Here is a 27,124-nt window from a genome sequence, read left to right as displayed (position 1 = left end):
AGCACGTGTACTAAGAAGCCGATTTTAGCAGCCAAGTTAACAAGTACCCTCCTGAAGACGAGGAACATTAATTCCCAACTTGCTGGAGAGGATGGGAAGAGAAAGGGACACACTTGCGTCACACGTCCAAAGGCCAAAACCTACTTGGACGCAAGCTTTGGATTTCTGTTTTTAGCAAACATTATCACATTGTTCTGTTTGGTGGAGCATTGCTGTTACCATCCATTTTTAGTGGAAACAACAAGGACTTGAAAGAAAAATAAAGCCCTTTATATCACAGAAGCGGCAGCAAGGTAAGCAATTGCTGACCTCTGGAAACACTCAAATGAACCATTGCTATGCTGCAAATGGGGGCTGTTACTTCATTTATTTTGTTCATTCACATCTCATCTTTCTCTCATTAATGGAACTCAAGGCAGCTAATAGCATACTGATATTTAATAACAATCAAAACTTAAAACTATTACAAACGTTTTAGTAAAATTATAAATATAAATGTAAGTTTAAAAACCTAAAAGTGTTTACATTGATAGTGTATGGTCGTAGAATGCTTTCCAGTTGCTTCTGATTCATGGCCACCTGAAGGCAATTCCATCAAGGGTTTTTTCTGGCATAATTCGTTCAGAGGTCTGCCTTTGCCTAACTCTGAGGCTGAGAGAGAGTGACTTGCTCAGGGTCAACCAGGAGGGTTCTGTGGCTGAATGGGGATTCAACCAGTTTTCCAGTGTAGAGGTTTGAAATCAGCACTTGATTCACTACAGCACCCTAGTTGTATATAGGACTATACACACATTTAAGAACTAACTTTACAACAGAACCTCAAATTATTAAAATTTCACCCGAGTCTCTTTCTAAAAGACCAATAGCATAAATATCTTTTGACTTGCTGATGTGCATAGGGAGAGCCCAATGCACATGGAGCATTCTTGCTGGTGTCTTGCCATGCATTTTACTCCCAGAATTGCAATTTATTAGTAGAATTCTTTGCACTCCAATCACAGAATTCTTTGCAATGCACTGGTGAAATTATTAGTGGAATTTTTTGTAATTTACTCGCAGAGTTGTTACTCGCAAGAAGGCAATTTATTAGAATTCTTTGCAACGTATTAGTGAAATTATTTGCAATGCACTAGCGGAATTCTTTGCAATTTACTTGCAGAATTATTTGCAATTTACTCACAGATTTGCAATTTATTAGAATTCTTTGCAATGCACTAGCGGAATTCTTTGCAATGTATTAGCGGAATTTTTTGCAATTTACTCGCAAAATTGCAATACATTAGACTTCTTTGCAACATATTCGTGAAATTCTTTACAATGCACTAGCGGAATTCTTTGCAATTTACTCGAAGAATTATTTGCAATTTACTCAAAAAATTGCAATTTATTAGAATTCTTTGCAACATATTCGTGAAATTCTTTACAATGCACTAGCGGAATTCTTTGCAATTTACTCGAAGAATTATTTGCAATTTACTCAAAAAATTGCAACTTATTAGAATTATTTGCAACATTTTCGTGAAATTCTTTACAATGCACTAGCGGAATTTTTTTGCAATTTACCTGCAGAATTATTTGCAACCCACTAGTGAATTTTTAGGAATGCACTAGCAGATTTTTTTTTTGCAGTTTACTCACAGAATTGTAATTTATTAATAAAATATTTTGCAATGCACTAGTGGATGTCTTTGCAATTTACTTGCATAATTGCAATTTATTCGTAGAATTCTTTGCAATGTATGAGCAGAATTCTTTGTATCTCTGGTACGTAGCTATGATGAGTTAGGCTATGCAACATGCAGCTGAGGACTATGATCTACTGTTCTAAAATAAAGATAACAACCTTAATAGCCAGTATTGCTGAATATAGTTAATTATTCATTTAAGATGGATCTATTTGAAAACCTTAACCTAAAACAGTATCCTGGAAAATTGTGCATAATTTTACCCTCAAATATGTAATACTATTCACCAAAGCAGATTTGAAAAGGTGGTTGAAAAGTGGCAGAACAGTGGATAGCAAGGGAAGCGTTTAAAACCAGGAGTGGGAATGGCCTGACATCTCCAGCTGCATAAGGTCCTTTGGGGAGTCCATAGTGACCAGTTTTAATGCATCACCAGTATGGATCTATTGGGATCCAAGTGCCATTGGGACTGCAAGCAAATACAAAGCCAGGAAAATGAAACATGGTGAGAAGAAAGCATGGAAGGAGAACAAAGAGAGACAGGAATGGGCAGAACAGTGAAGGCCAAACAGAATCGAGAAGGTTGCCAGATGGGAGAACAATGACTGGTATCAGGAACTTATAAAACACAGGGGTTTGCATAACACCTCCACCTGTGTAAGATCCACGTATTGTCGAAGCCTTTCATGGCCAGAATCACTAGGGCAGTGTTTCTCAACCTGGGGGTCGGGACCCCTGGGGGGTCGCAAGCAGGTGTCAGAGAGGTCGCCGAAGACCACCAAAAAACACTGTATTTTCTGTTGGTCATGAGAGTTTTGTGTGGGAAGTTTGGCCCAATTCTATCATTGGTAGGGTTCAGAATGCTCTTTGATTGCAGGTTAACTATAAATCCCAGTAACTACAACTCCCAAATGTCAAGATCTATTTTCCACAAACTCCACCGGTGTTCACATTTGGGCATATTGAGTATTCATGCCAAGTTTGGTCCAGATCCATCATTGTTTGAATCCACAGTGCTCTCTGGGTATAGGTGAACTACAATTCCAAAACTCAAGGTCAATACCCACCAACCCCTTCCAGTATTTCTGTTGGTCATGAGAGTTCTGTGTGCCAAGTTTGGTTCAATTCCATCATTGGTGGAGTTCAGAATGTTCTTTGATCGTAGGTAAACTATAAATCCCAGCAACTACAACTCCCAAATGTCAAGGTCTATTTCCCCCAAACTCCGCCTGTATTCAAATTGTGTATTTGTGCAAAATTTGGTCTAGTGAATGAGAATACATCCTGCATATCAGATATTTATATTATGATTTATAACATTAGCAAGATCACAGTTGTGAAGTAGCAACAAAAATAATGTTATGGTTGGGGGTCACCACAACACGAGGAACTGTATTAAGGGGTCGAGGCATTAGGAAGGTTGAGAACCACTGCACTAGGGTGTTGTGTGGTTTCCAGGCTGCATGGCCGTGTTCTAGCAACATTTTCTCCTGACATTTAGTCACAGATGGAGGTGAAACGTCAGAAGAAAATGCTGCTAGAATATGGCTACACATATTAGGTCCATGATGGTGAACCTATGACATGCGTGTCAGCACTGACACTCATGGCTATTTTTGATGACACGCGGCCACATGCGGCTGCATACAGAGAAGTACACCTTATAAGAGCCAATCTAATTCAATCCTTAAATTTGTAAAAGGCTCTACAAATTTAATATCTGCACATTTGAGCATTGTTCACTCCATAACTCAGCATGGAATATACATTTTTCTTATTTAAACTATAAATATTGCAAAATTATGTGGTTTTTTTTTCTCGAAGTTGACACCCCACCCAAGTTATGCTCAGGTTTTTGGCAAATTTTGACACACCAAGCTCAAAAGGTGCCCATCACTGCTTTAGGTTGTCCACAGTGGCCCATGAGGCTCCTCCTCAAAGACTGACCACTTCCTTCTCCCTGGACCCTCTTCCTGCTTTTTGGTCGGAGTGACCGCCGTTCAGCGAAGTCCTGGGAATCTCATATCGATAGGTGTAGACGTAGAACTGAAGCAGTTTAGCTGACAGGAAGGGGGAGAACTCCTTGACTCTTTGGAAGCCCATGCTCTCATACAGCCTTTGTGCTGCGTACTGCACCATGGAGGTGGTCAGCACCACCTCCTTGTAGCCGCGCTCCTGGGCGAAGCGCAGGACGGCCTTTGTGAGGGTCTTGGAGAGCCCCCGGCCTCGGTGCCCCTTCTTCACCGACATGCGCTTCAGCTCCAGCGCCTGGCCTCGCAATGCGCGTTCATCCGGTTGCACAACTGCCACTGTCCCCACCACTTCGCTGCCGTGCACCAATACCCAGAAGTGGCAGTCTGTGGTGTCCAGGTAGTTCCTCCGGATGTCCACCATGTCACTCTCCAAGGCCTCTGCAACGTAGTCCCTCCATAGGGCCTTCATGCGGTTCCAGCCAACAGCCAAGAGGGCAGACACAATTGCAAAAGAGAAAAGGAAGGAGCTGGAGATCCCATAAGATGCCAGGAATAAGCCCAGGAGGAGTGCATGCGTCTGGGGGCTGCGCAGAACGTGCCAGAAGCCAGCTGGAGCATGCTCAGTGATGCCCTCAGAAAATATGGATCGCACAGCTTCGTAGTCTCCGTCCTCATAGCTGCGGATGGTGTACTCGCCCATAGCGGCCGAGTCCCACTCCTGTTCTCCTGGAAAATGGAAGGATTTCTCAGTTAATCAACAAAGATATGCTCACAATAGGCAAACCTTTGTATGTGCTCCCCCAATAAATATCTCACCCAAGGCTATCCCAGAAGTGACGTGACACAAGACTCATTCAGGCAGGCTTTTAAAGCAGTGTGTGTTTTCAGACCAATCCCGTTTTGTAATGTTTTATGGATATTAATAGGGTTTTTTAATGGTTTTAAGTATTTATTTTAATAAAGGTAAATGTAAAGGTTTCCCTTGACATTAAGTCTAGTTGTTTCCAACTCTGGGTGGTGGTGCTGATCTCCATTTCTAGGCCGAAGAGCCGGCGTTGTTCATAGACACCTCCAAGGTCATGTGGCCAGCATGACTGCATGAAGCAGTACCTATTGATCTACACACATTTACATGTTTTCGAACTGTTAGGTTGGCAAAAGCTGGGGATAACAGTGGGTGCTCACCCCATTTCCCGAATGAGAACCACTGACCTTTCAGTCAGCAAGTTCAGCAGCTCAGCGGTTTAACCTGCTGCGCCACTGGGAGCTCCATTTATTTTAATAGTCTATGGTTAATGCTATAGATTCATGCTGTACATTTTAAACTGTACCTTGTCTTGTTTTTTGCATTGTTTACTATGAGTCTTTTTAAGGAAACTTACAACAACATACAAATAATAATAAATGTGGACTAAAACAAATGGGAAAGAATAGGAAATCTGGTTTTATAAACTAATCCTTACTCAGAAGTAAATAAAAAATAAAGACAATACATAGAAAGTAGACTTTCACAGTATGTGACACTAAAACTATGACCTCTTATAAACCCAAATCCCTATAACTAAACATACAAATGCAGAAAAGATTCCATAAACCTCACTCATTGTCTTTTGATTTTTTTACTTCTTTTTACACGACTCCCTTTAAATAGTATTAAAAACCCCACACTTTCACTTTTTCATTCTGCCTGTGCAAGTATTCCAAAAACTCAAAAATTCCAAAATACGGGACAAACATTTGGGATAAAGGGCACTTCATCCTTTACAGCTTTTAGTATTATGTTGGGTAGTAAAAGTATGAACACCTTATTGTCATTCTCAATTAAAATATTCAATTATAAAATTAAAAATTCCCGTAAGAGGCCTTCAGGAACATATCTGTTCTTGCTTCAAGATTAGAGGTATAGGATTTTAAAGAATTAGCTGATTAGCAGCTTGGGAAACATTGTGCTTTTTCTCAATTCTTCAAGCACAACAGAGTGGTTAATTTCAGGATTTTATAATTTATTGGCCGAAAAGAAAGACAATTGCTTTGGGAAGTATTGCGTTCAACAGTTAATCTTGATTAGCACTATTGAATCAGTTGGATCTACCCATGGATCTAGTTGGGACTAACCAAGAAGAATGAGCCAAAGGGTTGTCGTAGGTTTTTCGGGCTATACGGCCATGTTCTGGAAGCATTCTCTCCTGACATTTCACCTGCATCTATGGCAAACATCCTCTGAGGTTGTGATCTCATAACCTCTGAGAATGCTTGCCATAGATGCAGACGAAACATCAGGAGAGAATGCTTTTAGAACATGGCCGTATAGCCCGAAAAACCTACAACAACCCAGTGATTCTGGCCATGAAAGCCTTCGACAACACAATGAGCCAAAGGTTTTGGCATGGCTAAGAGATAAAATTTCAAAATACGGATAATTTTGAAACAGTTAGAAGTACAAATTATTCATCCAACGATTCATACAAATCTAACCCAGGTCACTATTTTATTGTGACAGCTAGATCACAATTTCTACTGTGCAGTTTTTGCAAGCGGGTTTGGGACAGAAACCTAATCCCCATGACAATGAAAAGCCATTTACAACCCATTAAAATAGAGTCATGGTAACATTCACTTTTGCAGATTACAGATCTTTTTCATTTGATGGGTTTGTGGACTTCAGTCTGCCATCATATAAGTCTCTTTATCAGTGAGCAAGGACCATTCATGGCCCCTAGGAATTCATTAACTAAATATTAAACTGGTTTTGCAGTCAAAGTCTTAAATGTGGGGTGAGGCCTTTTTGTAGACGATGCACAAATCCTCTTGCTGACAGAAAAGGGTTCAAACCACTTCTGCAAGATCATTTGTAATGCCAAGGCTGCCTTATAGTCTACAGGGTCTTTTAAAAAGCACCAGACCCTATCTGATCTTGCAAGTTAAGCAGGGCCAGCCTAGGTTAGTACCTGGATGGGAGCCTGCCAATGAATATCAGGTGCTGTAGGCCAGTGGTTCTCAACCTTCCTAATGCCGTGACCTCTTAACACAGTTCCCCATGTGGTGGTGACCTCCAACCATAACATTATTTTGGTTGCTACTTCACAACTGTAATTTTGCTACTGTTATGAATCGTAATGGAAATATCTGATATGCAGGATGTATTTTCATCCACTGGACCAAATTTGGCACAAATACCCAATATGCCCACATTTGAATACTGGTGGGGTTGGGGATTGAGTTTGTAATTTGGGAATTGTAGTTGCTGGGATTTATAGTTCACCTACAGTCAAAGAACTCCACCAACAATGGAACTGAACCAATCTTGGCACACAGAAGTCCCATGACCAACAGAAAATACTGGAAGGGTTTGGTAGGCATTGACATTCATTTTGAAGTTGTAGTTCACCTACATTCAGAGAGCACTGTGGACTCAGACAATGATGAAGCAGGACTAAATTTGGCGCGGATATTCAATATGTCCAATTATGAACACTGGTGGAGTCCGGGGTAAACAGACCTTGACATTTGCTGGGATGTAGTTGCTGGGATTTATAGTTCACCCACAATCTAAGAGCATTCTGAACTCTACCAACAATAGATTGGGCCTAACTTTCCACACAGAACCACCATGACCAACAAATACTGTTTTTCTGATGGTCTTTGGCGACACCTCTGACACCCCCCTCGTGACCCCCCCAGGGGTCCCGACCCCCAGGTTGAGAAATGCTGCTGTAGGCTATATATCAGAGGAAGGAAGTAGCAAAATCATCACGCCTAAGAAGATCTCACAACCTCTGAGGATGCTTGCCATAGATGCAGGTGAAACATCAGGAGAGAATGCCTCTAGAATATGGCCATATAGCCCGAAAAAAACCATATGAAATTTGTGGGGTTGCCATGAATCAAGAGGCAAGAAGACACAGAACACATTGTGATTTCATTGCCTTTCCTGCTGTTTTGAGCATTATGAACAACTGGATCCACTCATGCCAATAGCTTTCTGGAATGACAGATTAGTGTCTTTCCCCTGAAATACTGCTCACCACACTTCCTAAGCTCAAAACTAGACAAAAACTATGCATGCAAAACAGGTGCCGTACCAATTATTCCCTTCCTCCTTGGCTCTTTGGGGTTGCTAGGATTCGGTATTTACTCTTTTCTTTCTGCATCACGTGGCCAAAGCCTTGCTCTTAAAGTTTGGGAAGGAAGAAGGGGTCTTTTATTTAGAGACTCAGCCACTGCTTGTGGAGCAAGGAAACTCACAAATTGTCCAGGAAGAAAGCTGGCACTGGAGCCTTTGAGTGAGATCTCCCTGCATCTCTGAGTAGTTTAGAAAGACATTCATTTTTCCAAAAATAAATAAAAATCTCTGGTCAAGAGTTGAATCTCAGGACATTCGTTTTGCAAAAGGAGTTACTGAGAGACCTCTGCCAGATGTAGAATCAATTACTTTCTATTTCTAAATCCTCCTGCCTGTGACATAATCTCATGGGCTGCAGTGCTAGCTGTGCTCTGGTTTACACACTTAACACAACACACACATATACACACTGCTCCATTTACCTGCAGCTGAAGGCATCTGTACAGGGTCCTCCTTAAAGACGTTTTCCTACTCCAGGAAAGCTTCTTGCCACTGGCTTCTTAGGCCGGGTAGATCCCAGCAGATCCCTCCTCCTCTTACAACAGCCAATCGCAAAGCAACAAACACAGTCAAGCTGAAATCCGAAAGGAAGCTGGTGGAAGGATACAGGCAGAAGTCACCCTTTGAAGCAGCTTTTCTGCCTGTACTTTTCCTTAGAGGGCTGTAGGAAAGAAGGAAGGAAAGATGAGGAAAGAAAAGGAGGAGAGAACAAAAGGAAAAGGGAAGAAAGGAAAGAAAAAAGGGGTGGAAAAGAGAAGGGATGGAGAAAGGTAGGAAGGAGAAAGGAAAGAAAGGAAGAACAGAGAGAAGCGAGGAAGGAAAGAAAAAACAGGAGAAAAGGAAAGACGGGGAAGGAAGGGAGGAACAAACTTTTCTCTAGTTGGAGTACTGTGTATCCATTGTGCTTTTAGCAACATTGTACAGGTTGAAATGCTTGGAACCAGAAGTGTTCTGGATTTTGGATTATTTACATATATATGAAAAATCTTAGGAGAAGGGAACGTGAAGACAATATTTCAGTCATGTTTCATTTGCACCATGTACACATTGCCTAAAGGTAATTTTATACAGTATTTGTAAGAAATTTTCTGTATGCAACAAATTCAGTGTCTAATACTGAAGCATCAGGGAGCAAAGGTGTTCATGTCCTCCTGCTCGGAAACGCCAACTAGTCCAGCGGGAGGCAGCCAGATTACTCACCGGAGCGTCATACAGGGAGCATACCACCCCTCTGTTATGTCAGCTCCACTGGCTGCCGATCCAATTCCGAGCACAATTCAAAGTGCTGGTTTTGACCTACAAAACCCTATACGGTTCCGGCCCAGTGTATCTGTCCGAACGGATCTCCCTCTACGTCCCACCTCGGAGTCTAAGATCTTCTGGGGAGGCCCTGCTCTCGACCCCGCCTCTATCACAAGTGAGGCTGGCGGGGACGAGGCGCAGGGCCTTCTCAGTAGTGGCCCCTCACCTGTGGAACTCACTCCCCGGGGAGATTAGATCAGCGACTTCCCTTTTGTCATTCAGAAAAAAGTTGAAGACCTGGATGTGGGACCAGGCTTTTGGACATTCTGGCAGCTAAAGGAAAGACCTTGATGATGGGCAGGAATTGACGGAACGGAATGGATTTATGGAACTCTGACCATGAGATTGTTTACTATTGTGTTATGTACTGATGTTTTTATGGAGCCTCCGGTGGCGCAGTGGGTTAAAGCACTGAGCTGCTGAGCTTGATTGAAAGGTTGCAGGTTCGATTCCGGGGAGCGGCGTGAGCTTCCACTGTCAGCCCTAGCTTCTGCCAACCTAGCAATTCGAAAACATGCAAATGTGAGTAGATCAATAGGTACCGCTCCGGCGGGAAGGTAACAGCGCTCCATGCAGTCATGTCGGCCACATGACCTTGGAGGTGTCTATGGACAATGCTGGCTCTTCGGCTTAGAAATGGAGATGAGCACCACACCCCAGTCAGACATGACTGGACTTAATGTCCTTTTTACTGATGTTTTTAACCTGTTAACTGTTTAATTGCTTTTATGTATATATGTATTTTTGACATAGGCATCGAATTGTGCCTTCCTTTGTAAGCCGCCCTGAGTCCCCCCTTGGGGGTGAGAAGGGCGGGGTATAAGTAACTGAAATAAATAATAATAATAATAATAATAATGTCTCAGTGTTGATACTTTTGGGGATCCTGTGCAAAGGATGCTCAACTTGTATTAAGAAATCTGTCTGGGCCTCCTTAAACCAGATGGGAAAATAAGACAACCTTCCAGGTGTTGATTGCAGCTCCCAGCATTCTAGGTTGTCCTACCAAGGGCTGCTGGAACACCCCCCCCCCCCCAATTTAAAAAAAAAACCTGGTTTACTCATGAATTTTAACTGGTTAACCAAATCCCCATGCGAAGTCTATGAGATTGCACCTGCAGAAAAACCATCAAATGCATCTTAATCTTGTCTGTGATGGACAGTTATTTCTGAATGTGAAGAAACTTCTTCAGATTTCTGCAACATTGCCAGTATCAACAGCTACAAATGAATTCTGCCTGATTTCTGTCAAAGTGTATTGACACAGTTTTCAAGTGTTTCTACCAAACATTGTGGTATTCTTTTGTAACTATAAATTATCAATTAGCAATCATTTTCAGTTATTTTGTCATTTATTGATTGTTTTTGGTTTGCTTGTATATTACTATTGGCATTGAATGTTTGCCACTGTGTATTTGTTGTGTCTCTAACCCCAATGAATGTGGAAGGGGGACAGTAAACAATAACAGCATATACAGGGTGAGGCAGCATAACTTCCTTTTTTAAAATACGTGCCATTCAGTCGGTTGAAGACACAGCAGAGCGCTAGTGGTCTCGTTCGAGAGGTGGGAGTATAAAGCTTTGTCCTGACACAGTTCAGTCACCATCATCCGTTGGAACAGTTAGAAGCATGCTTTTGCCGTTGAGGCCTACTTTTCGAGCGGCCGGCCCACTCTCCAGATTTGGCCCCTTGTGATTTTTTCTATGGGTTTTTTTGAAATCCCGTTTATGTGAACCTTCCAAGGACCCTACAAGATTTGAAGACCAACACCCAGGAAGAAATAGCCAACATAATGCCTGCTATGCTGGCAAGAGTCATGACAAACGCCAGAAATCGGTTGACTCAGTGAATGGAGAATGGGGGACGTCACCTAACTAAATTGATCTTCAAAACTATGTAAAACAAAACTTTAGGTATGTGCCTACATTATAAAAAAAATAAAAATTTCTGATTCATACAATGGATCTTAAGATTTGAAAAAAGGAAGTTATGCTGCTTCACCCTGTACATAAAAAATTAATTTAATACTCAATTGCAATGGGTGCAACTGGATGCAAAGAGGTTCATCTTCTCCTCTGGAAATGATGGTGGCTACAGTCCAAACATGGGCAAAGACAGGTGATTCACTTCTTTATTTCCCCAAGTTCCACAGCACTGATTCACAGGTAAACATAGCAGCTATAGGCCCATGACACAAACAATAATATGCCCAATGAGGGTACACGCAAAACATTGAAAGAGACCTGATAAGTGAGCACAATTCCTTAGGAAAGTCTGTACATCAATGACAGGATTGCCCCTCCAAGAACATCCCACATTTCCTTCCCAGCAGGTGCTAGTCAAAAGCTTCTTGCTGCAATCATGGAGGCAACAGACTGGTCATGACAAACAGCCACTCGTAGCTGGGTTGTCCCTGAGTCTGACTAGTTCTCTTTTAAAATCATGTAAGCCATTGGCCATCACAACCTGTCTTAACAAATTACTCATCTAAAACTCTGCACCGCTTGAAGAACATCTTCTTTTGGTCAGTCCCCAATCTCTTACCATTTAGGTCCAGCAGATACATCCAGGATTTAATAATAGACAATAAATACCATACATACACACCAAGTTAGGGTTCCCCTTATTTGCTCTTTTTCAAAAGTAGAAAGTCCAAATATCATTGCATTTCCTCATGGGCAATGTCACGGGCACTCTTTTTGCATTCAGACACAAAAGCTGAAAAAAGGTGTAAACAAACTGGACGAGGAGCTGGAACATCTTCTCTATGATAAAAATAAACATTCCTTGAGTGGGGGGAAGGGGTTGGAAACTTATAATTACCTATTCCATGATTTTGTTATGGGATACACAAAATGTGTCCCTCCAAAGTACAGCTAAACTAAAAGTCCGAAAGTCCCAGTTAGAAGATCCACTGGTAGGGAGTATTGGGAGTTGTAATTCAACAATGTCTGGAGAACAATACTTTGCCCACTACTGATTTATATACAAGACAGGTTTTTCCTGAGATGATTTAGTCCAACTACAACTCCTCTTGTCATCTACCAGGTTTGAAGTTGTTGAAAGACCCTAATCTGAAAGCTAACCCTAACCTCATTCTTCTTGGGACACTTTTTTGCGCAAAAAGACCCCACAACTCATTCAATGACAGGAGAACTTCCATTCTGTATTTGGACCATGATGGAGGGGATGCTTTAACCTGTGAGTTCACACCACTTGCAGCCTGCTGCATGTCCTGAGGAAATACACAGAAGATTACGTCGCACCATGATGTGATGAAAAGGCCTCTGGAAATACTGAGTCCATCTCAGTTGTCGAAAAAAAATCAAAGCACTCAACCAGCCTACAGCGACTGGAGCAAGAGTCGTGGCACTCTGGTTTATGTGGCCATCATTTGCCTCAGGAAAAGCTCTCTCACGAAACAAGGCAAGAGCAGATTGTGGCACTGTTTACAACCAAGATGAGACTGAAGAAAAGATTTACAACTATCTGAGAAACCCCCTCTCTTCAGCAAAGAAAATATAATTGTGTGAGAAGGTTTGTGACTAGCTGAGAAACCCATTTCTTCAGCAAAGGAAACATAATGGTATAAGCCACATCGGGTTCAAAATCAGGATTCCCACTAATATAGGAACAGAGAAAAAGAGGTGAAATAAAGAAGATATCTTTCTGACTTCCTTCCTTGCAAAGACCCTCTACAGCCTGTGAGTACCCACTGCAACAACCCAAAAGAATGATGGCATGAGCCACCTTGACTCAATACCCCACACCACCACTTCCCTTCCTCTTCATTCCCCGGAACCTGTTATACCTAATGCCCCAAAGGCAAAAAGCAATGAAATATCCAATTTGGACCGTCGCCCAGTTTCCCTCCTCAGTCCACAGAGGGAATATCGTACCGATACTTGGAAATGGTGCAGTTGGCCAAGTGGCCATAGAGGGTGGGCAAAACATAGTGGCGATACATTTGGAAGCCCACCCCCTCATACATGGCACGGGCCTCATGCTGCACCATGAGGGTGTTCAGCACGACCGATCGGTAGCCACGCTCTCGGGCAAAGGAGAGCACTGTCCTGCACAGGGCCTTAGCGATGCCGTGGCCTCGGTAGTCCTTCCGAACCGACATGCGCTTCAGCATGAGCTCGCCCAAGTGCTCCTCAGAAGGCCTGGCACCCACTATGGCCACCACACGGTCATCAGCCTCGGCCACCCAGAAGCAAGCCCCTTTGTCAGTCGCATAGGTGGCCGGGATGTCCAACAGGTCCTCCTGTAGGCAGTGGTCGATGTACATGGACCAGATGTAGCCCAGAATTTGGCGTCCCACAGCCAACAAAAGGGTGACGGCAAGGATGGGCAGGAGCAGCGACCTGGAGCTGGTGAGCAGCAGGCAGAAGGTGCAAGCCAGGACCAGGATCACCCAGGGCTGCTTCAGCATGTGGACACACAGGGTCGGCACGTACTCGCTCATCCCTGTCGCAAACAAATCCCGCACGGTCTCATAGTCCTCGGGGTGGTACTCACGGATATGGTGAGTGGCCATAGTTCATGGAACAGGGTCACCCCCAAAACAGTTGCCAGCTGGGCACCACCTCTGAGAGAATGAATGCTGGTGGAAGAATACTAGAACCAGTGAACAAAGACATAAAGAAGGCTGTTGTTACCAGAGGAAAATTAACCACTAATCATCTCTCAACAAAGGATTCCCCCAGGCAGCAAGAAGCCACACCTTGAAACTCCTAGGCCATTAAATGCTAATCAAGGTGGCCAATTGAAACATTCACACCTACCTCCAATAGGCAAGAGTTCTTTCTCCCACCCTGGACATTCCAGATATATAAACCCCATGTTCCTAGTTTCCAACAGATCTAATGAGGATGCTTGTTAAAAATGCAGGCGAAACGTCAGGAGAGAATGCTTCTAAAATATGACCATAGAACCCAAAAAACTTACATCAACCCAGTGATTCCGGCTATGAATGCCTTCAATAATACATTAACCAGTATAGCTTATGATGTGCATCTTTGGAACAGACTATAGTCAGTCATCTGTGCACAAATATGCTCTTCCCTGTCAAAAATGCAGGCAAAACGTCAGGAGAGAATGCTTCTGGAACGTGGCCATACAGCCTGAAAAACTTACAGCATCCCAGTGATTTCAGCTATGAAAGCCTTCGAAAATACATTAACCAGTATAATTTATGACGTGCATATTTAGAACAGACTATAGTCAGTCATCTGTCCACAAATATGCTCTTCCCTAAAAAAGAAAAGGTTTTCCATTTTATATAAGGGACACTATGCTATTGCATATAAGTAAGAACATGTTCTGCACAACATCTGTGAAGCTGCCATGTACAGGAGTGGTTCAGCAACACAAGAATACATTAATGTTGCTGCCCTTCCAACACAGGGTGCATATACACTGTAGAACTAAGGCAGTTTGACACCAATTTAACTATCATGGATCGATATCATGGAATTATAGTAGCTGTAGTTTTACAAGGTCTTCAGCCTTCTGTGCTGAAAAGTGCTGGTGCCCCACCAACTACAACTTTCAGGATCCCATAGCACTGACCCATGACAATTAAAGTGGTATCAAACTGCATTAATTCTGCCATGTAGATGCACAGTTAGTGATGTGGCACTAGGCCACCACATTGCCATTCTAGGAAAGAGATCAATACCAACATTCTTTTACTTGCTATGAGCTTTGTTTCACTACTGCTTAAACTTCAAAAATTTGAAGCAGTTAGCTATTAACACAGCAAATGAAGTTACTTGTCACTCAGTATCATTGGTTTTATAGCACCATCTATTAAATAATACAATCTATTTCTTTTCAGACAGGCTTTTAAAGAAGATTTTTTAAAAGAATGTGCCGGGGATACTGTATAACGTTTGAATCATTTTTACAGTTTTTAATGGCTTTAGGTCATTTTTTAAGTATTTCTATGCTGAATTCTATTTCAGTGTTTATATGACATATGTTGAATGGAAATTTGCAGAATTTTAATATTGTGTGCTACTTTTGAGTCCCATTAAGAGAAGAAAGTGGGATATAAATAAATATATGATGATTATAGAATCAACTGTTTAGGTCAGGCATGGGCAAAGTTCGGCCTTCCAGGTGTTTTGGACTCCAACTCCCACAATTCCTAACAGCCGATAGGCTGTTAGGAATTGTGAGAGTTGAAGTCCTAAACACTTGGAGGGCTGAACTTTGGCCATGTCTTGTTTAGATTATTCTTAATTTTATAAATAGAATGTTTAGCTGCTTTTAATATAATTTAATAATATAATGCTTTAATATTATAAACATACAATGTTTTAGGTATGAAAAAAATTACAAATGCATACATAACATCTTGGAGACTAAGGAAAATAAATTTCTAACATAAGACTTCCTAGACTCTGGTCCTCTTCATACAATATAATTTTTTAGACTGAAACAGACTAATACCTTCATATTTTTAAAGTGCATTTGTCTACTTTTAGACACACACACACAAACATACATATATGTTGTGGTGAGCCACTTCAGGTGCCAGTGTTTGAAGAAAGGAGGGGGGAACAAATAACAGAACTTATCTGCAAAATCTTTGCTGAGGAAACCCCATCCTTGCCACTTACCAGCTGTGTTTTCAGGTTTCCAAATTGCAATAAAATTCACACCATTAAGTGTTTCTAATCAAGAAAGCGATATGATCAAGTTCCACCTAAAAACAAAATGAAAGCATTATTTTCAATTAACCCACTGACATATTAACATTTATGTATTGCACTAGTTGTCCCCTGCCACACGTTGCTGTGGCCCAGTCTGTGTATATATCTATGCATATGTGTGTATACATGGTTTTGTGCATGCATTGTAATGTATTTTTTATTTTTTGGCTTTTTAAGTCTCTTCCGCTGAGTTTCCGGTGCTTTTATGAGTGATGGTCACTTGTTGGCCTGTTAGGTGTATTGTGTCCAAATCTGGTGTCAATTTGCACAGTGGTTTTTGAGTTATCTTAATCCCACAAACAAACATTACACAGCATAAGAGACTTGAAAAGCCAAAAAATAAAAATACATTACAACGCATGCACAAACCACATATATACACAAACACACACACACATGTTGTTGTTGTTCATTCGTTCAGTCGTCTCCGACTCTTCGTGACCTCATGGACCAGCCCATGCCAGAGCTCCCTGTCGGCCGTCACCACCCCCAGCTCCTTCAAGGTCAGTCCAGTCACTTCACATACATATACATATTCCAGTCACACACACATACATATACACAAATATATAGATAGACACACACATACACATACACACAAAACACATATACACAGACTGGGCCACAGCATCGCGTAGCAGGGGACGGCTAGTATATAAATAAAAATGTAATGTTTGTTAGTGGGATTATCATAACTCAAAAACTGCTGGACAAATTGACACCAAATCTGGACACAAGACACACGTATCAGGCCAACGAGTGACCATCACTTATAAAAACAAAGAAAAACACAGAAGAGACTTTAATAGCCAAAAAACAAAAAAAATACATTACAACGCAGGCGCAAAACCACATATATACACAAACACACATATATGCACATATACACAAATATGTATGAACACATATACAAAACACAGACTGGGCCACAGCAACGCGTGACAGGGGGCGGCTAGTTTAGCAATATAATGTAAAGAGATATATAATATAGTAATATAATATAAAGTGATATGGGATATAGTTTTAAAGGAAGGGGCAGCAAGCAGCCATAACTGCCTCAAAAATATCCCACTCGAAAAGAGGCCATTTTGGGTTTGGCCCTGATTGTTTCCTGTTTGGGAAATGAACAAAATCAGGATAGGGTTGTTGTAGGTTTTTTCGGGCTACATGGCCATGTTCTAGAGGCATTCTCTCCTGATGTTTCGCCTGCATCTATGGCAAGCATCCTCAGAGGTTGTGAGGTCTGTTGGAAACTAGTCAAGTGAGGTTTATATATCTGTGGAAAGACCAGGGTGGGACAAAGAACTCTTGTCTGTTGGATCCCAGGCATGAAAGCCTTTGACAAAATCAGGACAGCAAACAAAGAACAACACTCAGAAAGCGGGAATTCCAGACAGGAAACTAACAGGACCAGCAACCACCTACTAACAAAAATTTTCCCCAGGCAGGAAGCAGCCAGGCTTTGAAGCTGCAAGGCTACTCAATGCTAAATGCTACAGAAAGATTATTGTTGCAGCCCTGACTGTTTCCTGTCTGGAAAATGAACAAAATCAGGACAGGGTTGTTGTAGGTTTTTTCAGGCTATAGGGCCATGTTCTAGAGGCATTCTCTCCTGACGTTTCGCCTGCATCTATGGCAAGCATCCTCAGAGGTAGTGAGGTCTGTTGGAACTAGGAAAATGGGTTTATATATATATCTGTGGAATGAACAGGGTGGGACAAAGGACTCTTGTCTGCTGGAGCTAGGTGTGTATGTTTCAACTCACCACCTTGATTAGTGGGTTGTTGTAGGTTCTTTCGGGCTGTAGGGCCATATTCTAGAGGCATTCTCTCCTGACGTTTCGCCTGCATCTATGGCAAGCATCCTCAGAGGTAGTGAGGTCTGTTGGAAGTAGGATAATGGGTTTATATATCTGTGGAAAGACCAGGGTGGGACAAAGGACTCTTGTCTGTTGGAGCTAGAATGTTTCAAGTGACCACCTTAGCATTTGATGGCCTGGCAGTGCCTGGGGCAATCTTTTGTCGAGAGGTGATTAGATGTCCTTGGATTAGAGGCCATTTTGGTGCTGCTCCGCCTCGGGCAGCCGAATATTTTGGGTCGGCATCGCTTCCAATGCCATATTATCCATATTATTGGGCCTATTCGTTCTCTAACGAGGCAGCCCGGCCTTCCTTCCCATAAAAAGCCTGTCCCCACCGTTATAACGCCTTAAGCAACTCACCTCAGCGTCGCCTCCTCTTCCTTCTCCCGCCGGAACCAAATGAGCCACTCTCCACAGGCTCCCAGCTGCGTCACTTCCGGCGCTTTAGCTGCCCGCGCGGCCTCTCCCGCTGCCACGTGACCAGGGGGAGGAGCTTCATCCCTCCAGTCGGCGGCTGCTCCAAAGGCGCATGCGCAAAAAACACTTTGACTCGCCCTCCGAGGAGGGCGAGTCACAGTGCTTTTTGCGCATGCACCTTTGGAGCAGCCGCCGACTGCGAGGGCGAGTCAAAGTGCTTTTTGCGCATGCGCCTTTGGACTCCAATTTGGACTTCAATTCCCAGAAGTCTCAGCTGTTAAAGCCAACGGTTAGGGATTCTGGGAAATGAAGTCCAAAATGTCTAAAGATTGGTTCCCCTAATGATGTTAAGTCGGCGGCAACACCACATAGAAGCTGAGAGCGGGAGTATTGGCTAAAGCCGAGTGGGCGTGGCCTGATAAAGACGGGGCGTGGCTTTGGGAAAAAGGGGCGTGGCCGCCATAGGCTGACTTTCAGAGGAACCTTCAGTTACTGAATTACATTGAATTGGATTATCTAAAAGTTCAGTCTGCATTAATTCAGTTCAGTCTGCATTATTGGGACCAATGTCAAAGAGTGCTTCTATCTACACTATAAAATTAACACAGTTTGATACCACTTTTGATTTCCATGGCTCTCAAAGCTATGGAATCCTGGGATCTGTAGTTTTCCAGGGTCTTTAGCCTCATTCCCCAAACAGTGGTGGTGCCTCACCAAACTAGAGCTCAATAGGCAATTAAAGTGGTATCAAACTGCATTAATTGTGCAATGTAGTCACACCTTTAACTGGGGTAAGGCATTAACTACAGGTAGAAAGGATTGAAGACTTTGCAAAACTGCAACTCCAATGATTGCATTGCATTGAGCCATTGCAATTAAATATGTTGGGGATAGGCTAGATATTGTTGAACACTTCACTTAGGCCAGTGGTTCTCAACCTGGGGGTCGGGACCCCTGAGGGGGTCGGGAGGGGGTGTCAAAGGGGTCGCCAAAGACTATCAGAAAACATAGTATTTTCTGGTGGTCATTGGGATTCTGTGTGGGAAGTTTGACCCAACTCTATTGTTGGTCGAGTTCAGAATGCTCTTTGATTGTAGGTGAACTATAAATCCCAGCAACTACAACTCCCAAATGTCAAGGTCTATTTTCCCCAGACTCTACCAGTGTTCACATTTGGGCATACTGAGTATTCATGCCAAGTTTGGTCCAGATCCATCATTGCATGAATCCACAGTGCTCCTCTGGATATAGGTGAACTACAACTCCCAAACTCAAGGTCAATGCCCACAAAACCCTTCCAGTGTTTTCTGTTGGTCATGGGAGTTCTTTGTGCCAAGTTCGGTTTAAATCCATCGCTGGTGGAGTTCAGAATACTTTTTGATTATAGGTGAACTATGTCCCATCAACTACAACTCCCAAATTACAAAATTAATCCTCCCTCCCCCCCCCCCCCCACCCCAACCTCAGTAGCATTCACATTTGGGCATATTGGGTATTTGTGCTCAATTTAGTCCAGTGAATGAAAATACATCCTGCATATCGGATATTTACATTACGAGTTATAACAGTACTAAAATGACAGGTATCAAGTAGCAAAGAAAACAATATCATGGTTGGGGGTCACCACAACAGATGGAACTGCATTAAGGGGTCACGGCATTAGCAAGGTTGAGAACCACTGACTTAGGCGATCCCTCGTTATCCGAGCAGGATAGTCTTCCAAGATCAGTGTACTTGTGCTGGTACAGCTGTACCAGGAGCTCCAATTCTGTTTGCTTTGCATTAAATGTTTGTTTGCAATCCCAGGCTTGGGATTTTGCAGCAGGCTGGCTTGCTGTTATAGTTTGCAATCATAGGGCAAGCCACCTGTCAATTATCGTTAGGTTCCCTGGTCCCGCCCCTTTTTGAGTTTTGGAGGGAATAGGAGCCTTTTTTGAGTCAGTCCACACAGAGAAGCCTTTCACAGGACATGAAACCAAGAACTCCTGTAGAAAGCTTCGTTTTCTACGGCTTGGCCGGGAGACATACAGCTTTATAGCTTGGCCGGGGTTATACAGCCCTGCAGCTTGGCCGGGGAGAAAAGGCCCACAGCTTGGCTGAGGATTTTGCAGCCTTACAGCTCCTTTGCTGAGGGATTTCAGCCAGTCATCACCTAAACCTGAACTCCTTCTTTTCCCCTGGAAGTCTACAAAGCTCTGCTTGGTAAGGGTCGCTTGCGGAAGCCAGACGCAGTTGGTACCGGGTGCAGGGGCTCCACGCCAACAGAGGCAAGTACAGACTGCCCAGATTAGAAGTTAAGGATTTCCCCATTAGTTAGAATACAGTTATGAAGATGGTGCCTGTTCCCAGTGAACAAGATTGCAAGAGCCAATAGACCAGTGTTTCTCAACCTTCCTAATGCCTTGACCCCTTAATACAGTTCCTCGTGTTGTGGTGACCCCTAACCATAACATTATTTTTATTGCTACTTTATCACTGTAATTTTGCAACTGTTCTGAATCATAATGCGAATATCTGATATGGAGGATGTATTTTCCTTAACTGGACCTAATTTGGCACAAATACCCGATACACCCAAGTTTGAATACTGGAGGAGTTGGGGGGAATTGATTTTGTCATTTGGGAGTTGCAGTTGCTGGGATTTATAGTTTACCTACAATCAAAGAGAATTCTGAACTCCACCAACGATGGAATTGAACCAAACTTGGCACAAAGAACTCACATGACCAATGGAAAATACTAGAAGAGTTTGGTGGGCATTGACCTTGAGTTTTGGAGTTGTAGTTCACCTGCATCCAGAGAGCACTGTGGACTCAAACAATGATGGATCTGGACCAAACTTGGCACAAATACTCAATATTTCCAAATATGGACACAGGTGGAGTTTGGGGGAAATAGACCTTGGCATTTGGGAGTTGTAGTTGCTGAGATGTATAGTTCACCTACAATCAAAGAGCATTCTGAACCCCACCAACAACAGAATTGGGCCAAACTTCCCACACAGAAACCCCTTGACCAACAGAAAATACTGTGTTTTCTGATGGTCTTTGATGACCCCTCTGACATCCCCTTGCGACCCCTCCGGGGGTCCCGACCCCCAGGTTGAGAAACACTGCAATAGACTGTTAAGAAAGCTTTAAAGTACCTGTTTGTTTTCATCAATAAAGAACTTTGTTGGACTTACTTTAAGCCTCTACAGAACTTTGTTTTGGGGAGGTCCAAGGGCCTTTAATCTGAGGCAGCCCCGGCGTCCCGTTGGGCACACAGAATTTATGTCCTGTCTACAGTCATATGCACAGGCCCAGCGTGCGACAACACAGTACTGGTGGGTCTGTAGGTGACTGTGGAGCCCCATTCTTGACCTGCATGTTCTCCCGCAGTGAGGGCATTGATTTCCAGGTGGAAGGTGGTCTCGGTTGGGGTTGGCTTGATGCACCTTCCTCTTGGCATGTTTCTGTCTTTCGCCCTCCATTCCAGAAGCATTCTCTCCTGAAGTTTCACCTGTATCTGTGGCTAAAGGCACCTTCAAAGGTTCTGTTTGCAATGAAGTAAGTGGAGTGTATATATGCCTGTGTTGGAGGTTGTAAATGCAAATAAACAGAAACTTTACCACTGTTTTGTCAAAGGCTTTCATGGCCGGAATCACTGGGTTGTTGTAGGTTTTTTTCGGCTATATGGCCATGTTCTAGAGGCATTCTCTCCTGACGTTTCGCCTGCATCTATGGCAAGCATCCTCAGAGGTATGCTCACCGGGCATAGGCCCTCTTTAACCGTGGTCCTAGTTTAAATTCGACCTCAAACTGTCTAATTTGGAATGAACCAATTCCAGGGAAAAGATGCGTGATAAATAAGCCAAATCTACACAAGGGACATTTTGGAAGGTTAAATATCAAACAATATTTATTCAGAAAGACTCGGTCGAAATGCCCCTTGGCTAGCAAGGGCACTGCAATGCCAGCATTTAAATTTATTTACAAAAACAGTTGCATCTTCCTCTTCTCCTAAAACTTTAATCCATGGCACCTTCCGATCAGGGCCCGTCCAGCAGGAGGGGAGATGCCATTGGTTTCCATGCATGCCCATGATCCAGAGTTGGCAAAGCAACCTTTCCAAGCTCTGATTCCCATCACCACCACAACCACCGCTCTTGCTTATATTGAAAGATATAATACAATGTACTGGAGAGAATATGTGGAAAGCATGGTTTACACTCAACCATAAGTTTCCAACATTTTGGCTGCACCCACACTCATGCAGTTTGATGCCTCTTCAATTGCCATGGCTCAATGATATAGGATTTTAGGAGTTGTAATTTGGAAAGGCAGCAATCGTCTTTGATCTTGTAAAAGCATAACTTCCAGAATTCCATAGCATTGAGCCATGTTACTTGGAAGTTGTGTTAAACCGCATTATTTCTACGGTGTAGACACCCCTTTTGGAATGGGATACTACCATCTTAGTTTTAGCAGAGAAATGCACTAGTATACAGTTCATGACTTAAGACTTAGGCTCCACCTACATTGCCATATAAAATCCAGATTATCTGCTTTGAACTGGATTATATGAGTCTGCCATATAACCTAGATAATCTGGATTTTATATGACAGTGTAGATGGGGCCATAGTGGGATCTGATTTAAAACTGTCTCCAAAGACTTTTCCAGTAATGGTAAACACAACTTGCTCAGGGATGATGAGAACTGCAATCTAATGTATTCCAAATGGTATCTGATTGGGGAAAGTTGCATTTTTCAAAGGGAGACTCACATTGTTGTAGACTTTGGATTTCCTGAATTAAGAATGTGCAATTATGCTATTTATGGTTGATTAGGAACGCTTAGACCAGTGGCTCTCAACCTGTGGCTCCCCAGGTGTTTTGACCTACAACTCCCAGAAATCCCAGCCAGTTTACCAGCTGTTAGGATTTCTGGGAGTTGAAGGCCAAAACATCTGGGGATCCACAGGTTGAGAACCACTGGCATAGATGGTGTATGTGGCAGAATGGGGTTTGACTGGTAGACCTTTGGTCCTCCCTTCTGACTTTTCACCACAGAATACACTGGACTCTGAAATAAGAATTTCCTCAAGCAAAGGGTTTCTGTCTTTGCTTGGGCTGTTAGTACTCAAGATAATTCTTGTCCCTTTAGAAGTTCCATTGGTAGATGTGGCTTTTCCTAACAGAGGAGAAAACCACACTTGAAAGGCACTGACTTAGGTATCTATTAAAGGGACGAGCACCAATGTTTAACCTTCAGCAAGCAAACATTCCAATTACACAGCGCAAATGAACATTCTACTTGCGCTGTGCAGGCAAACATTCTACTTGCGCTATACAGGCGAAGATTCTACTTGCGCTGTGCAAGTGAAGATTCTACTTGCGTTGTGCACGCAAAGATTCTACTTGCGCTGTGCAAGCAAACATTCTACTTGCGCCGTGCAAGTGAAGATTCTACTTGTGTCATGCAAGCAAAGATTCTACTTGCGCCGTGCAAGCAAACTTTCTACTTGCGCTGTGCAAGCGAAGATTCTACTTGTGCTGTGCAAGCGAAGATTCTACTTGCGCTGTGCAAGCGAATATTGTACTTGCATTGTGCAAGCGAAGATTGTACTTGCGCTGTGCAAGTGAAGATTCTACTTGTGTCGTGCAAGCGAAGATTCTACTTGCGCTGTGCAAGCGAAGATTGTACTTGCGTTGTGCAAGCGAAGATTGTACTTGTGCTGTGAAAGCGAAGATTCTACTTGTGTTGTGCAAGCAAAGATTCTACTTGCGCTGTGCAAGCAAACTTTCTACTTGCGCCGTGCAAGTGAAGATTCTACTTGTGTCATGCAAGCAAAGATTCTACTTGCGCCGTGCAAGCAAACTTTCTACTTGCGCTGTGCAAGCGAAGATTCTACTTGTGCTGTGCAAGCGAAGATTCTACTTGCGCTGTGCAAGCAAACTTTCTACTTGTGCTGTGCAAGCGAAGATTCTACTTGTGCTGTGCAAGCGAAGATTCTACTTGCGTTGTGCAAGCGAAGATTCTACTTGTGCTGTGCAAGCGAAGATTCTACTTGCGTTGTGCAAGCGAAGATTCTACTTGTGCTGTGCAAGCGAAGATTCTACTTGCGCTGTGCAAGCGAATATTGTACTTGCATTGTGCAAGCGAAGATTGTACTTGCGCTGTGCAAGTGAAGATTCTACTTGTGTCGTGCAAGCGAAGATTCTACTTGCGCTGTGCAAGCGAAGATTGTACTTGCGTTGTGCAAGCGAAGATTGTACTTGTGCTGTGAAAGCGAAGATTCTACTTGTGTCATGCAAGCAAAGATTCTACTTGTGTCATGCAAGCAAACTTTCTACTTGCGCTGTGCAAGCGAAGATTCTACTTGTGCTGTGCAAGCGAAGATTCTACTTGCGCTGTGCAAGCAAACTTTCTACTTGTGCTGTGCAAGCGAAGATTCTACTTGCGTTGTGCAAGCGAAGATTCTACTTGTGCTGTGCAAGCGAAGATTCTACTTGCGTTGTGCAAGCGAAGATTCTACTTGTGCTGTGCAAGCGAAGATTCTACTTGCGCTGTGCAAGCGAATATTGTACTTGCATTGTGCAAGCGAAGATTGTACTTGCGCTGTGCAAGTGAAGATTCTACTTGTGTCGTGCAAGCGAAGATTCTACTTGCGCTGTGCAAGCGAAGATTGTACTTGCGTTGTGCAAGCGAAGATTGTACTTGTGCTGTGAAAGCGAAGATTCTACTTGTGTTGTGCAAGCAAAGATTCTACTTGCGCTGTGCAAGCAAACATTCTACTTGCGCCGTGCAAGTGAAGATTCTACTTGTGTCATGCAAGCAAAGATTCTACTTGCGCCGTGCAAGCAAACTTTCTACTTGCGCTGTGCAAGCGAAGATTCTACTTGTGCTGTGCAAGCGAAGATTCTACTTGCGCTGTGCAAGCAAACTTTCTACTTGTGCTGTGCAAGCGAAGATTCTACTTGTGCTGTGCAAGCGAAGATTCTACTTGCGTTGTGCAAGCGAAGATTCTACTTGTGCTGTGCAAGCGAAGATTCTACTTGCGCTGTGCAAGCGAATATTGTACTTGCATTGTGCAAGCGAAGATTGTACTTGCGCTGTGCAAGTGAAGATTCTACTTGTGTCGTGCAAGCGAAGATTCTACTTGCGCTGTGCAAGCGAAGATTGTACTTGCGTTGTGCAAGCGAAGATTGTACTTGTGCTGTGAAAGCGAAGATTCTACTTGTGTTGTGCAAGCAAAGATTCTACTTGCGCTGTGCAAGCAAACATTCTACTTGCGCCGTGCAAGTGAAGATTCTACTTGTGTCATGCAAGCAAAGATTCTACTTGCGCCGTGCAAGCAAACTTTCTACTTGCGCTGTGCAAGCGAAGATTCTACTTGTGCTGTGCAAGCGAAGATTCTACTTGCGCTGTGCAAGCGAATATTGTACTTGCATTGTGCAAGCGAAGATTGTACTTGCGCTGTGCAAGTGAAGATTCTACTTGTGTCGTGCAAGCGAAGATTCTACTTGCGCTGTGCAAGCGAAGATTGTACTTGTGCTGTGAAAGCGAAGATTCTACTTGCGTTGTGCAAGCAAAGATTCTACTTGCACTGTGCAAGCAAACTTTCTACTTGTGCTGTGCAAGCGAAGATTCTACTTGTGCTGTGCAAGCGAAGATTCTACTTGCGTTGTGCAAGCGAAGATTCTACTTGCGTTGTGCAAGCGAAGATTGTACTTGCGCTGTGCAAGCGAAGATTGTACTTGCGCTGTGCAAGCGAAGATTCTACTTGCGCTGTGCAAGCGAATATTGTACTTGCATTGTGCAAGCGAAGATTGTACTTGCGCTGTGCAAGTGAAGATTCTACTTGTGTCGTGCAAGCGAAGATTCTACTTGCGCTGTGCAAGCGAAGATTGTACTTGCGTTGTGCAAGCGAAGATTGTACTTGTGCTGTGAAAGCGAAGATTCTACTTGTGTCGTGCAAGCAAAGATTTTACTTGTGCTGCGCAAGTGAAGATTCTACTTGTGTTGTGCAAGCAAAGATTCTACTTGCGCTGTGTAAGCTAACATTCTACTTGTGCTGTGCAAGTGAACATTTTACTTGCGCTGTGCAAGTGAACATTCGACTTGCACAGTTCTGTGTCACCACTTCATACCATCTAATCATCTTTGAGTGAAAAATAAATGAGGGTTTGGTTACCAATGGTTTGTTTCCCCTTGGAGTCCAGGCTAGCTGCATTTCCATTCTATGAACCAATATCCTCCAGTACCCACCAGCTTCTACTTGACAATTGCCTGGGAAAAAGGGCAGAGGTAGAGAGAACATAAATCTCCCCATACACAGTTGCCCAGGGTCGGTTTTCCCCAAATGCAGAAATTGCACATGATTATTTGTTGAGCATGTCTGCTCAGGTTGAGGAAAGAGGCTGCTGCTGTGATAAGAGATGGTGGCATCGAATGGCACTTTTGTGTTTCTGGTCCTGGAATGATTCTAGAAATGGTCAGTTCTGGATTTGGAGGCCGGTCCTCTTTCTCACTGGTCCCGCTTCTGGGAGCGCAGCTTGCGCAGCCTCAGCTGGCGGAGGCGCAAGACCAAGTCCTTGGGGACCTTCCCGCCTTTGGAGAGGATCTCCCGCAGCCGCTGCTTGGGCGTCTTGGTCAGGCGGAAGTCGCAGACAGTGGGGTGGTCCTCGTAAGAGACACGGCAACTGCGGGTCACCGAGTGGTAGCCCTCAGCCGCAGCTGTCACCTCGTACTCCCCAGGGTTCAGCAGGCGCCAGTAGTCACCATCAAAAGCTGCAAAGGAAAGAAAAGCAGCATTGGAACATCGCTTTGAGAATATGGGGCAATTCAGTGTCCACAGGCTTTGGGAAGAGAAAAGGCCAAAGAGTTGCCCTAAGACAACAACAGGAACTATGCTGAAATGTACCGTATTTACTCAAATCTAATCCCTATCTGTTTTGGCTAAATTACCTACCCAAAATTAAGGCGTGCATTAGATTTGCGTAATACTGTAACCTTAGTACCAAGTTCAAGCAAAAGGGGATGCTGCTTTGGTGTTTT

The 27,124-nt window shown here is 43.3% G+C and overlaps 3 protein-coding genes across 3 annotated transcripts in view; all 3 read right to left on the bottom strand.

Annotated features, from left to right (window-relative positions):
- Positions 1-352: 352 nt before the first annotated feature.
- LOC132777117 (putative N-acetyltransferase 8B) lies at positions 353-8,508 on the bottom strand. Its single transcript, XM_060779461.2, has 2 exons — positions 8,204-8,508; positions 353-4,384 (listed from the first exon to the last, which is right to left on the bottom strand). Exons 1-2 carry the CDS (start codon positions 8,217-8,219, stop codon positions 3,621-3,623), a joined length of 780 nt encoding a protein of 259 aa, XP_060635444.2. The 5' UTR covers positions 8,220-8,508; the 3' UTR covers positions 353-3,620.
- A 2,693-nt stretch (positions 8,509-11,201) lies between these two features.
- LOC132777118 (probable N-acetyltransferase camello) lies at positions 11,202-18,134 on the bottom strand. Its single transcript, XM_060779463.2, has 3 exons — positions 18,028-18,134; positions 15,714-15,799; positions 11,202-13,704 (listed from the first exon to the last, which is right to left on the bottom strand). The coding sequence occupies exon 3, from the start codon at positions 13,622-13,624 to the stop codon at positions 12,959-12,961; it is 666 nt and encodes a 221-aa protein (XP_060635446.2). The 5' UTR covers positions 13,625-13,704; positions 15,714-15,799; positions 18,028-18,134; the 3' UTR covers positions 11,202-12,958.
- A 3,822-nt stretch (positions 18,135-21,956) lies between these two features.
- The window catches only part of CPXM1 (carboxypeptidase X, M14 family member 1), a 37,702-nt gene continuing 32,534 nt past the window's right edge, over positions 21,957-27,124 (bottom strand). Inside the window, exon 14 of the mRNA XM_060779464.2 lies at positions 21,957-26,857. Within this exon, the coding sequence (XP_060635447.2) occupies positions 26,595-26,857 (263 nt within the window). The 3' untranslated portion in view covers positions 21,957-26,594. The remainder of the gene's footprint in view (positions 26,858-27,124) is intronic.

This window comes from Anolis sagrei, chromosome 5, assembly GCF_037176765.1.
Source record: "Anolis sagrei isolate rAnoSag1 chromosome 5, rAnoSag1.mat, whole genome shotgun sequence".
Classification (NCBI taxonomy): domain Eukaryota; kingdom Metazoa; phylum Chordata; class Lepidosauria; order Squamata; family Dactyloidae; genus Anolis; species Anolis sagrei.
This window is presented reverse-complemented; position numbering and strand designations above follow the sequence as displayed.

Excerpts from the sequence above, each read along its gene's own strand:
- LOC132777118 (XM_060779463.2), bottom strand. The coding sequence starts at position 13,624 with ATGGCCACTCACCATATCCGTGAGTACCACCCCGAGGACTATGAGACC.